This window comes from Peromyscus californicus, unplaced genomic scaffold, assembly GCF_007827085.1.
Source record: "Peromyscus californicus insignis strain IS unplaced genomic scaffold, ASM782708v3 Scaffold_15__1_contigs__length_86483966, whole genome shotgun sequence".
Classification (NCBI taxonomy): domain Eukaryota; kingdom Metazoa; phylum Chordata; class Mammalia; order Rodentia; family Cricetidae; genus Peromyscus; species Peromyscus californicus.
This window is the reverse complement of record NW_026294447.1, coordinates 69,391,580-69,404,678: the sequence shown is the minus strand read 5'-3', so window position 1 is coordinate 69,404,678 and position 13,099 is coordinate 69,391,580. Positions and strand designations below refer to the sequence as shown.

Sequence of the window (13,099 nt, the reverse complement as noted above, 5' to 3'; positions counted from 1 at the left end):
TCTAAGCCCCAGATGCACTGGTTTCCTTCAGGCATTGTGACATTCCCTGTGTTTCTAAAGGTTCTCACTGCTGAGGAACACCATTCTCAGAGATTTAATCAAATGTGGACTAGACTGTCTAGCTCCTATTGTTTTATATATATATATAAATATATATATATATATATATATATATATATATATATAAATAAAATCACTGTATCAATAAGCTCTGTGCTTTCTATGTAAGATTCATTTCAAACCTGGATGCAAGTGTATCAATGTAGGTATTTTGTCAGTATTGTAATATTTCATTTATTGATTTTATCCTGAGGCATGTATGTCTGTGGACTACTTGTATGCTTAGTGCCCATGGAGGCCAGAAGAGGGCATCAGATCCCCTGGAACTAGAGTTATAGACAGTTGTGAGCTGCCGTGTGAGTGCTGGGACCTGAACCCAGGTCTTCTGCAAGAACATCCAGTGCTCTTAACTTCCAAACTGTCTCTCCAGCCCCCTTGTCAGTATTTTGAGTACTGGATTCAATCTCCTTGCTCTCAAGGCTATCCCAGTCTAGTGTGGAAATATTCAAGGGAATTGGTCATTCCAAATGTAAAATGCATTTCTCAAAGAAACAATGTTAATTTTGTTTTGTGTTTACGGGACTGGGGATTGGTCGCAAAGCTTCCAAATGCTAGACAGGCTCTCTAGCACTGAGTGACATCCCAACCCAGAGTTGTAACACTCACGTAGGCTGTTCCATAAAGCCTCACTAGCAACTGGGTTCAGAAATTGTATTTGAGCAGTCTTTTTAAGCCCAGCTTCCTCTTGGAGCTGAATGAATATGTTTCTAGCTTCATATTCATCTGTCCATTTTTCTTTCTCTTATTTTTCATATTTTGTGTTAACCCTTTTGATAGCTGCTAGCAGTTCAGTGACGAGGACCATCATAGGCCTTGTGTTTATAAAGTGTATTGTCTGATGAATGGAATTGAGTGGGTGAATACGAGAAGGTTGATGAAAATCTAAAAAGTACCAGTAGCAGTATCATGGAAAGGAGGCTGAGAAATGTTTACAGTAGGGTTGTAGTAGGGAACAGTGTGTTCACTTGGTGAGATGGGCCCACACGAGCATTCATGTGGCAACTTAGCCCTTGACAGTAATGGAGAAGACCCAGGAGCATACATCAGCAGCTCCTGTTAATACAGATGGGTCATTTCAAATTCTCAAATCTGTTTTTTAAAGACTACTTTTGTATTAGAAGATCAATCCCTGCATTTATCCATTTATAAACCTAGAGGGGTATGAAGGTTTCAATCAAGAAAAGAAGCATTTGCAGGTGGTGGTAGAATGGATATGACCCTTATTCCCTCCGAGAGACTCTTAAGTTTTTGTATAAATCTTGCCTTTGACATAGACTTGAAACATTTCTCTAAGTATATGAATAGCTTTGGACTGTTCTGTTTCAGAACTCGATGGTAGAGAAAAACTTCTACAGTGGAAACTGGTCTTACTATTGACTGTAATGATCAAGCTGTCTCTGGTCAGCCGAGGCACGTCCTTTAGGATACAGAGTGGAGTGGCACACAGTCCTTAGTGAGGCTACACTCGTGTCTCACAATGCTGCTCTCGCTCATGTGTTGATTGGGCTCCAGTGGGACCTGGCAGCCACTGCGGATCTCTTCTCTCTCCACCCCTGCCCCAGTCTGGGATCCTGGTGGGAGCACTGACTTCCCTCTCCTGTTTCATCTTCCCGGCGTGTCCTAGCTGGGCCACAGTCAGTAGATTCCTGCCTTGGACTTGAGTATCTCTTCTTGATTTAGTGAGATGGAGCTGGTCCGGGCAATGGGGAATCACTCAGTTGGCTGCTCACTACAGGCGTCGCCATCCTTTAAAGGGTGTGGTGGCATGTGCAGTGTTTCCCAGCATTGATTACTACGTGTATTTCATGTTATGATTTTGATTAGTAAAGTGCCTAAGTGAGTCTTTTTCTTTTTCAGATCACCCTGAGACAATTCAGGAAGTGAAAATAAAGCAGCCCAAGCAGCAGCAGGCAACAGAAATCCACGCTGATAAATTATCTCGTGAGTGTTTGAAACACACGCTGCTCCCTGGTCCACCTCGAACAGAAAAGCAGGTGTCCGGTGGTCAGTACTTTAAGGCCCTGGCAAGTGTCCTTTTGTTCTGCCCTTCCCCTTAGTTTCCTGTTGGTAACTGGATTTTCTTCAGAAACATTTTCCATTTTCTTTAGAAGTTCTGAGCACTGTCTTTTTTCCCAGAGGGAGAGGAATTAGCTGCTCCTTGTAGAAACCTGGTCCTGCTTGCTTAACATTTGTAGAACGTGCTTGCCCTGCTTTGTGGGGGATGTCTCAACTCAAGCTTTTAGGAAGGGATAATAATAAAGTCAAAATCTTGTTACCAGGCTGTCTCTGTTGAGCAAAATTTATTAAGTTCAAGATGAATACTCGTTAAAGTCTGCATGATTTTTGTTTCATGTTAACATTATTTTGATGTTCTAAAATGTTTATGTGTCATAGAGATCGTATGTTTATTTTTCCTAATGACCTGTGTTTTTGTTTTGTTTTGTTTTTGCTTTAATAGGATTTACCACTTCAGCAGGAAAAGAGGCTAAACTAGTCTATACCAGTTGCTCTTCTTTCTCTGGTCCTGCTGCTGTTCTTCTGCAGAAACTTCCCAGCACCCATCTGTCATCTGTTATTACAACCTCTGCCCTCTCGTCAGGTCCTGGCCACCATTCTTCTTTATCTCAAATTTCTCCAGCTATCCCCAGCATGCCTCACCAGTCAGCACTTTTACTGAACCCCGTCCCCGACAGTGCTCCTCCCTCCATACACCCCGGGACCCCGAACGTAAGCCCCGCTGGCCTGCCACGCTGCCGATCAGGCAGTTACACCATGGGCCCCTTTTCCTCTTTCCAAAGTGCCGCACACATCTATAGCCAGAAACTGTCTCGTCCCTCTTCAGCAAAGGCAGGTGAGTGAGAAAATGAAAACTGCCTGCCGTGACAGCTCCTCCCCAGCCCCATGAAAATAGAGCTCTCTCTCTTTTCCCGTTGCTTCTGCTGTGACTAAAGGGAGGTCTTGCTTGCTGTCCACTAGCATTCATTCACTGATACAGAACGAAACAGGGCTGCTTTTCGGTACTGTACAAAGAAATGAGTGAGCAAGGCACCTAGCCTTCCCACTGCAGATGGTCACTGACCTGTGAGTCCTCTGCATTCTTTCTCATTCAGGTCGTTATTCCTGACATCAGACAACTTACGAACGACCTGAGCACATAACCAAAGACTTCATAAGATAGGATATTGAATTTGAAACAAAGTAGACCCATATTATCAGTCAAGTTTTCTTCTCATTTGCTTCATGGTGTTGGGGATCGAACCCAGGACCTTACATGTGTTAGGCAAGCACCCTACCAGTGAACTATATTTCCAGCCCAGTTTTTAATGACAGCTTCATTGAGACATAACCCCTACTCAGAAACGTGGCTATTTTTGTATAAATTCGGTGGTTTTTGGTATGTTCACAGATATGTACAACCAACACCACTGCCTAACTTCAGAACCCTTTCTTTTCCCCTTGAAGAAACCCTGTCTATTAGCAGTCACCCTCATTTCTTCCTCCTCCTAGCCTCTGGCAACCACTGGTATAGCTTTCTTTTCCACAGATTTCTTTATTCTGGACATTTCACGTAACTAGAATTGTTCAGTAAGTGGTCATTATGACTGGCTTCTTTCACTTAGTGTTGTGTTCTCAGGTTCATCTGTTGTAGCACGTATCACCCTTAATGCTTTTTAAATAGCTGGATAGTGTTCTAGTGTATGGTGTACAGCATTTGCTTTTCTGTTTGCCAGGTGATAGGCATCTGTTTTTTCCCTCCTTTGGCCATTATGAGCAGTGGTGTGATATGCAGTGTAGCAGCATTTACATGGGGACATACATTTTTATTTTCTAGGGCATATAGCAAGAGTAGAATTGCTAGGTCACATGATAAATTTCATGAGCCTTCATTTTGATCAAGCAAGTTCTTGCTATCATTTATTGTGTTTTTTATTTTACCCATCATAGAAGGTTTGGGTAAATCCATCTGTCTCTCTACCTATCTGTCTATGTCTCTACCTGTTGTGTAGAAGGGTTACGATTGGCATTTCCGTAATGGCTAATGATGACTCATGCCTTTTGAATATTTGTATATCTTTATAGACGAGATGTCCATTTGACTTCCCTGGTAGTTTTTCCGTTGAGGTATATCTTTATCATTGAGTTGTGTTCTTCATGTACTCTCTATAAAGGTCCTCATCAGGCGGTTGCTTTAAAAATAGTTTCTCCCTATTTATTGATTCTTTTCACTTTCTTCAAGCATAGAAGTTTTAAGTTTTGATGAAATCTGATTTCTCTATTTTTTTTTCCGTTGCTTATAATTTGTGTCACATCTGGAAACATTATCTACCCAAATTCATAAGGACTTCCTTCCATTTTTTTTTTCCTGAGAGCTTTGTGTTAGATTCTTACATTTGGAACTTTTGTCCATTTTCAGTTACATATTGTATGTGAGGTGATGTAGGGGTTTAACTTCATCCTTCTGCATATGGAGGTTGAGTTTTTCTGGGACCATTTATTTAAAAATGTTATTTCCCTAGAGTTGAAAGATTTATTTCTGGAGTCTCAGTTCTATTCCTATTGATTGTTTTTATCTGTCCCACACAAGTATCACATTGTCTTTCTGTAGCATTATGTTAAGTTTTGAAATCACCAAGGGTTCTCCCAACTTTATTCTTCTTTCTCAAATCTGTTTAGGCTTTTTTGGGGGTTTCTTGCATTTCCGTGAAAACTGTGAGATTATCATTTTTTTGCATTTAAAAAAATATGCCCATAGAGATTATGGTGAATCATTTGGGGGAGTATTTTAACATTGGTTGAGATTTTAAAGAATTTAGTAATGCCCATGTTAAAAATAAGTTATACATAAGCCACATGCTTTAAATGACTACCCTTAGTCAGGCATGGTGGTGCATGCCTTTATTCGCAGCACTCAAGAGGCAGGAGCATAAGAATCTCTGAGCTCAAGGCCAGCTTAGCCTACATTGTAAGTTCTAGGCCAGGCAGGGCTACATAGTGAAACTTTATTTTGTAAAGGGCTGGGGGGTGGGCAGCAAGATGACTGAGTGGGTAAAGGCACTTGCCACCAAGCTGACACCCTGAGTTCTGTCCCTGGGAACCACCTGGTGGCGCGGAAGAACCAACTGCAAGCTGTCCTCTGACTTCCACATACTTCATTGTGTTGTGTGTGCGCCTGTGCACCTGCACACACAAGAAGTAAATAGTAGAGAAATGTAACTGTTTTAAAAGATGATTTGAACAGAATGGCAAGGTTGTCTCTTGATCATATTTAGGACTGTACACCCAGGAAATAGAGAAAATATCTACTCAAGAACACATATTTATAAAAATCAGTTATATACTATATCATAAACAAGAAAAAACATTTGTAAGACCTGCAATCATATAGTATCATCCTTTACCCTCACTATAACTAAGTTAAAGGCCAATCACAAAGGAATATATAACAAATCTGTATATTTCAAAATCAAAAGTGGGAAAAGAAATTTTAATGTAAAGAAAATATTCTAGAACTGACTAACAATGGGCAGCTGCACGTCCTGGTGTGTGGAGAAGGAAAACAATGATCTACATCTAAGGAGAAAATCATAAAGGATGTGTAAAAACTGCACAATTGACAGGTAGACTAGAAGACACCAAAGCCACTCATGGACTATGTCTCATAAAGAAGGTATGCATTTGGTGAATGAAACTGATGAAGAAAAGAGAGAGGAGACAGGGACATTAGAGAAGGAACGGAGGAGCAGACAAAGAAAGGTGTATCGATGAGCTCAAAATAGAATGTGACCAACAACTTTATTCCCCCAAAATTGAGATGGACAAACTTCATTAAAAGCACAACTTGTAAAATTGACTCAGGATGATGAAGGCCAGAATAGTCCTGTGAGTATAATTGGTACACTACTTAAAGTTTTTCTCTGAGTGAAATGATAAGGCCCAGATAGTTTGATAGGTAATTTCTAATGCTCTTTCAAGAAGTGGATAATTCTGATATTAAAACTATTAGAGAATAGATGAATACTCTTTAACCCAATTTGTGAGATTGGACTTGTCTTGAAAACAAATAAGTTAGTGATAAAGTTAGAGAGGAAAATTATAAATGGCCTTCATTTATAAATACAGATGCAAAAATTCTAATCAAAATAAAAGCCAGCAAATCTAGCCATATCTGAGAGATTATACCATAAGCAAGTCTATTCAAGGATGTAGGAGTGGTTTAATAGTAGAAGACATGGCAGTATCATTTGTCACACTAACAGACTAAAGAAGATAGAAGGTGTTCCCATCATCATTGTAAATACAGACAAAGATTTGGTGAACTCCGCATTCATTCATAATAATCATCTGCATACTGAAAACAGACGGTCCCTGTTAACCAGAAAAGGGTATCTGCCCCATACCTGCAAATGTGTCAGTCGAAATGGCAAAATGGTGACCATGTTCCTGTTGATTTTGTGGCCAAGATAAGGATGCTCATTAATGTTGCTTCTGTTCAGCATTTTATTGGAGGTCAAAACCAACATAAAAAATAAAAAAAAATTAAAACCAAGGCAATAAGATTTAGTTGCAGATAATATTCTAACTACCTACAAAACATAAAATGGTCTCTAGGTACACTTTAGACTCAGCTACATAATGTTAGAAAATAATTGTTTCAACTGAAAATGTATGTAATAAATTAAGAGCACAAAGTTGGGTAAGTAGTGAAGGGGGAGTTGGGCGAGGGTGAGTAAAATCAATATAATGATCACATATTGTATAAAAATGGCACAGAATAAAAGAAGCTGAAATGGTAAATTTTATTATGTATACTCTATCAGCTGAAAATCATTGAGTCCAGTTTGTGGTGACTATATACTCTTGGGAGTGTAGGCGTCCAGTGATGCACAGTCAGCCTACCAGAGGCACACTCCAAAGTTTAAATTCTTTGATATTAGTTAAACATAGTATTCTGAATCCATTATCACCCCTTAAACTGTTAATGGAAAGCATCTTGAACATTAGCATAAAACATATACAGTACCCTGGGGCAAGTTTAGAAAACTTTTTATACAGTGTGGAAAGTCATCAGAGAAGACCTAAATCAATGGGCAAATGTTCTGTATGTGCCATAGGAAGCCTCAGGTCACACTCATCAAATTGATCTCTGGATTCAAAAGTTCAGTCAAAAACCTCAGCAATTTTACTGTTTATCTCAGTAATCCTGAATGAAAATGCTAAGAAACACTGCGAGCCTCTGGAGCTCTTTGTTAAGACTGTGGAAAGGTAAGAAAGTGTGGTATTTGCAAAAGCACAGAATGACCAAAGGAACAGAATAGAAAGTTAAGAAAAGTCATGCAGTTTGGTAGGGTTGTACATCAGTGGGACAGTGTGTCTTTCTCATAAACAATGCTGTGGTAAGTGAGATCAGATCCCTGCCTCACCCATACATAAAAATAAATTTTGGTTTCACATAGCGACACCCACACTGCGCTTGTGTAGGCAGGAGTATCATGAGTTCAGGAGGCCAGTCTGGGCAATATGGTGAGATCGTGTTTCAGAAAACAAAACCAGCTTTTCAGATGTAGAACTAAATACTTTTAAAAAAGTTCTTTACAGGTTTATTATATGGAGCAAAAGTAAAAACAGAAGCACAACTCTAATAACTTGAGGAAAAGACAGTAGAAAAATGATAAGGTTTATCAGGAAAGCAGTAACATCCAACATCATTGATAATTAGATAATTAATTAGCCTCTTAGAGAAAGGAATTGGGAATTGACAGTCCCAATATTAAAGGATGTGTGGGTCAGTAGGAATGTCTGTATGTAGGAGTGTAAAACATGCCACTCTGATACTGTCACTTTGGTTTGAAAATACATGTACCCTGTGACCCAGCAGTCCCACTCCTGGGCATAGGCACAAGAAAAGCCCTGCTTCAGGGTGAGCATGAGTGTGCACTGTGCTGTTTATAACCGCAGTCTGTTCAGAGTAACTGCCGAAAACAGAAGAATAGCAAGACAGTAAATAGAATGCATGAATTTATCTGTACTGACCCAGTGAGGATGCTTCCTGTCAGTGCCATGTTAAATGATGAAAGCTAACACTGAGAAACTACTGTTGTGAGATGCCATTTTTATGGAGCCCGAAAATAAGCAAATTATCCAGTATTCATGTGTGCATATACAGGAAAACCCTCCAGAGTACATGACAGGGTGATGTGCTTGGAAGAGAATGAGTGAAAGAGGGAGGCTGTGGATGGAGAGGAGCACATTGGTTGATGTGTGTTATTGGTAATGTAGCTCCTGGGCGTGGGAGAAATTTCACAGGTGTTCATCGTAATGTGGTTGTAACTTACCCACATAATGTGGTTGTAAATATATCTGTATATACCAGATAACACAGTGACTATGAGAAGGCGTTTTAGAGGAATGTCACCACATGGTGTCTACGGAGTGATCGTGCTTGTGGTAGCGTTCATTATAAAAGGGCAGAAGGACCCTGGGAGGTGTGACTCAGTAGTAGATAGAACTTGAGATTTCCAGCTCAACCCCCAGCACCACAGAAATACATAAGTAAGTGGATAGAACATAGCAGTGTTTCTACTTTCATGATTTTAAACATAATTTTAAAAAATAATCAGAAAAAAACTGATTTCATTGTCATCAAATAGTTGGAAGAAAATTGAACTCTTGAGAGGACAGTCAGTCCCTCGTGAATACAAAACCATTGCTGTTTGTCTTAGTGTCTCTTTCATACCTGTTCCCCTTGGGCCCTTTGTAAGTACTGTGAGTGCTCTAACCGTGGATGCCGCAGACTGCCATGTGTACTCATGTGATAAAACCAAACAAGAACCAGAATTTCAAGGTTGGGGCCCTAGTGATGCTGCGGGGAGATCCCAGTGCCATGTGCTTGCTGCTCAGCTGTCCCCTGTAAATCCTAACATTGGCTCTTCCCCTCTCCCTGTGCTAAACATCCTCTGTAAGCCAACACACATCAATAAATAATTTGGCTGTAGGATGTGGTAAGGACTTGCGCAGATTTTTATCACCACTTGAAGGTCATCTCTGGCCTTTGTGTTGTTAGAGCTCCCTAGGATTCAGCAGAGTGTCTGTCGACTTGATACTTGTTTGCCGCCGTTGTAGCTTTCTTTATTCAGGACTTGGTTCTTAAGTGGGTGAGAACTCTTCTCTTTTTCAGCAGGTTCATGTCATCCACACAAGCATCATTCAGGAATAACCAAAACGCAAAAGGAGGGTGAAGAAGGGTCCTTCAACCGAAGGTACAACCCAAGTCTGGTTACGGCCGAGCTCCAGCGGCTGGCGGAGAAGCAGGCAGCCAGGCAGTATTCTCCAGCCAGTCACATCAATCTCCTCACCCAGCAGGTAGGGACGGGCCAGGTTGCCGCAGAGCTCTGTGGACCTGGGAGTGGGTGTGGCGGGGCATGCCAGTCTTCCCTCACTTGGCTGTTTCCTGTGTGCTCATGGTCTCCAGTGCGTCTCGGCTGCTGTTCATGTGTAACATTGAACTGTTTCTCCTTAACCGGGAAGAAAATGGCTCTTACAGGCACTGCAAAGCCGAAACTGTTATACTGACTCTTATGGTGTACAGTAGCGCATAGGTAACATGTCAGTTTCAACTGTAAATCCAACTTTAAGGAGTAAAGCTTTTCATTGCATTCTTTTGTGTGTGCGCGTGTGCACACATCACTTAGTGTTTGTAGAAGTGAGAGGACCGTTGCAGGAGTCTGTTCTTTTTTCTGCCATGTGGGTCTCAGGGAGGAAACTCAGGTCTTCAGGCTTGGCAAACAAGTGCCTTTACTCACTGAGCCATCTTGCCCGCCCAGGACCTTTTAAATTAACTTTTTCATTCTTAAAAATTTCCAGTAAGTCCTAGTTTTATAGATCTTTCTATCAGAGTTTCCTCACATTGTCTTTCGTCCCCCACCCCCACCATACTTTATTTAGTTCATAATCAGAAAATGTTTCCTGTCTAATGATTACTGACATCGGTGCAGATATGGCAGAAACTGACGCTAGGATGCGTGTGTGTGTGTGTGTGTGTGTGTGTGTGTGTGTGTGTGTGTGTGTATGTGTGTGTGTCTTTTAGGATCTTTGGCTTCTCTGTGTTCTCTCTTCTGGTAGTCCTTGGTATTTAATTGAAAGTAGAAACCTTCCTTAATGTTAAATGGACTCAAAGCCCTCCAAATGAGGTATTGATAATAATATTTCCATGATATTCACTATGTGGTTACATTTTCCTGTATTTCTGTTGTGTTAAGTTTTGTTGTATTTTTTTGATTATAACTCCATAATGATAATTAAAAGGGGGGGGGTGGAGGTGAAAATTGCTTCAATTACATGTGAAAAAATAGACAACACACCACTTTCTTGTGGTACCCTAATTCTCTGTTTTAAAAAAAGGTTAGAGCAAAGAAAGGTAAGCCTAATAACACGGACTTCGCTGTCCCTCGCCCTCTGTCAGTGTAGTAGGCAGTAATCATTTTCTTTTTCAGTCCCCAGGAGTTTGAAACAGTTAGGTGAAGAGGCCTCCTGTGCAGGGGAAGTAAAGAAATAGCACAAGGTGGTAATGAGAGTTGAGGGGGGTTGGATAGTTAGATATCAGTCACAGACTGATGGGAATAGGCATGACCATAGGAAAGAGAGGAAATTTGAAAATGTCCGCTGTCTGTTGGAAAATTGAAATTGTTGGTCATGAGCTGACATTTTGGCTTTCAGTTAAATAATCTAGAAGCATCAAGACATTAAATTACTATCAATATTAGTGTTTACATATTTTCGATTTCTATCATTTGCTATGTTGCAGAGCCCAGACAGTTCTAAGATCCTGATCCTGTAGGAATGCAGGTTTACATACCCTTACCAGGAAGCCATCCCCCTCAGTTTTCCTCTTCTATAATGAATCTAGGTGCCTTTGCTCTACAAGTCCGTCAGCTCCTGTTTGTGAGAATCAGACCCTGCCATTAGATGTCAGTCTTAACTTTCAGAGTTTCCGCAGTAGGGTGCGTCTTGTGTGATGCCGTGCCGCGGGAGGTGTGTTGTGCAGGTAGCAGGGTGGAGCACCTGGGAAGGCTGGTTACGCAGCCCAAGACTTGGGTCCTTCTCCTGCTGACTCTGTCTGTGGTCCTGCGCACTTCATTTCTCAGCCTCTGCACATGTGTTTATCGATGGGAAAAACACAACGGGCTCGTGAAGATGGGGTGTGAAAGCCTCTTTGCAAGTCTTCGTGCCCCCCTGTACTTGGGAAATACTGTTATTGGAGCCCTTAAGGCTTTAGGAATACATTGTTTCTAACGTGATGACAGCGACTTGTTCGACAAATGCATTCTGTTATAGAAAAGCTCAGTTGTGTGATTTCAGCCATTTCCTTTCCAGGGACACAGTTACTTAATTTGTAATTTGGAAACTCCTGTTATTTTTTTCTCTGCTATTTAATAACTAATAATACATTGAGTTGTAATGATATTTAATGTAGACTCTGGTACTTTTGTTCTCTAGCTGCTTTTTCTTTTATGCTGTTTTTGAAAGGAAAAGCTGCTTCCATTTCTTAACTGAGCTGAGTGATAAATGCCTGTGGCTTCCTGGAGGGAAGTGGGCAGGAGCCCTGGGACACTCGCTGCACCCACACTGGGAGTCAGCTGTAGCTGTCAGCACAGCCTGCTTGGTGTCCTGAACCCCAGGTGCTGGGGTTTCCTGACTCCACACTTCCTTCATCATTCCTCATCCAATCCCCTACCTCTGCTTTCTTTTCTTTGTCTCTCTTTTTGGGTGGTTAGTGGGTAACTCCCCCTTCATAAGATTAATTCTGGATATATTAATACTGTTGTTTTATTATTGTAGACTCAATTATTGTATTGTGTTATCTTTACCAATTTCTTCTTTGTGCTCTCCTTATCTTCATTTCTCTATTTCTTGAGTTACATGTCTAATTTATTTCATTCATTCTATATTAAAGGCTATGAATTTTCCTCTGAGCATTGCTTTAGTTATATCCCTTAAATTCTGTTATCTAATTGTTTTGTAGGCAAGAAGTTAAGAGACTTTCACTGGACAAGGAAAGCAGATTTTAAATCATTTGTATAATAGTGAAGATTTATATAAAATTAAATTGTAGAGTATTTCGGAGAAAACATTTTACTTTTATCTGTAATTTCAACTACTTGTCCTGTTAGTGGGTGGCATTTTCTAGAAAACTTTGTATTTTGTTGTGATTATTTAAAAGAAAACACTTTTTCCAAGCCCCTACCATTGATGCTATGACAGCCATCTGAAGATAATACTAATAGCCAAGAGCACACCAGAGATTTCCTCGGGGAATATCAAAACTGCCAAAAGGGCAACCCAGCTTGCGAGTGGGAATCGAAAGAAGGCCAAAGTAGTCTTCTTGCAAGAAGCACTCATTTTCAACTGTATCACAAGAAGGGCAGAATCAGCTTTCAGGAACCCTGGCATGCATGTCTGTGGGGCAACAGGTTGAGTGGTGAATCGAACTTGGGGAGTCAGCACTGGACACTTGAACTGAAGCTGAGAGCAAAGCCAAGTGCCTCTGCAGACCTTATCTCTGCTCTGCAGGCCTTAGCTCTGAGGGCCTTCGCTCTGCGGGCCTTCGCTCTACAAGCTTCCTAGGCCTTCAGAGGGGCTGCTTGAGCCTCTCGTAGGTGACTAGAAACCACTCAGACACAGTGGCTTGAGCTGGATCGCTCCAGTATTTGAGAAGCGGGGGGAGGGGGGAACGACACACGACACGAACGGGGAGAACAGGGACCGGGGACAGGGACTGGAGGATGAGGCAGTGCTCCCCCGCTCCCCCTTTCTTCTCTCTGTTTTCTAGTACAAATACTAAGAAATAGTAAGCTAGCCAGAAACGGTTCTTAACAAGCCCACAATTGATGAAAAGACTTGGAGGAACTTAGAATTTATATTAGAGCCTGCATTTTTAAGAAATTTGTATGGCTAAAAGCAGAAGCTCATTTCCCTGAATTCC

General features: G+C 41.1%; 1 protein-coding gene across 23 annotated transcripts in view; it reads left to right on the top strand.

Annotated features, from left to right (window-relative positions):
* Ttll5 (tubulin tyrosine ligase like 5) overlaps positions 1-13,099 on the top strand; it is a 252,368-nt gene that overhangs the window by 108,824 nt on the left and 130,445 nt on the right. For 18 of the 23 annotated variants that reach the window (XM_052739243.1, XM_052739245.1, XM_052739246.1 and 15 more), the window contains 3 exons: positions 1,978-2,061; positions 2,579-2,971; positions 9,296-9,480. In XM_052739243.1, the coding sequence (XP_052595203.1) occupies positions 1,978-2,061; positions 2,579-2,971; positions 9,296-9,480 (662 nt within the window). The remainder of the gene's footprint in view (positions 1-1,977; positions 2,062-2,578; positions 2,972-9,295; positions 9,481-13,099) is intronic. The other 5 variants (XM_052739248.1, XM_052739247.1, XM_052739244.1 and 2 more) reach the window with 5 other exon arrangements.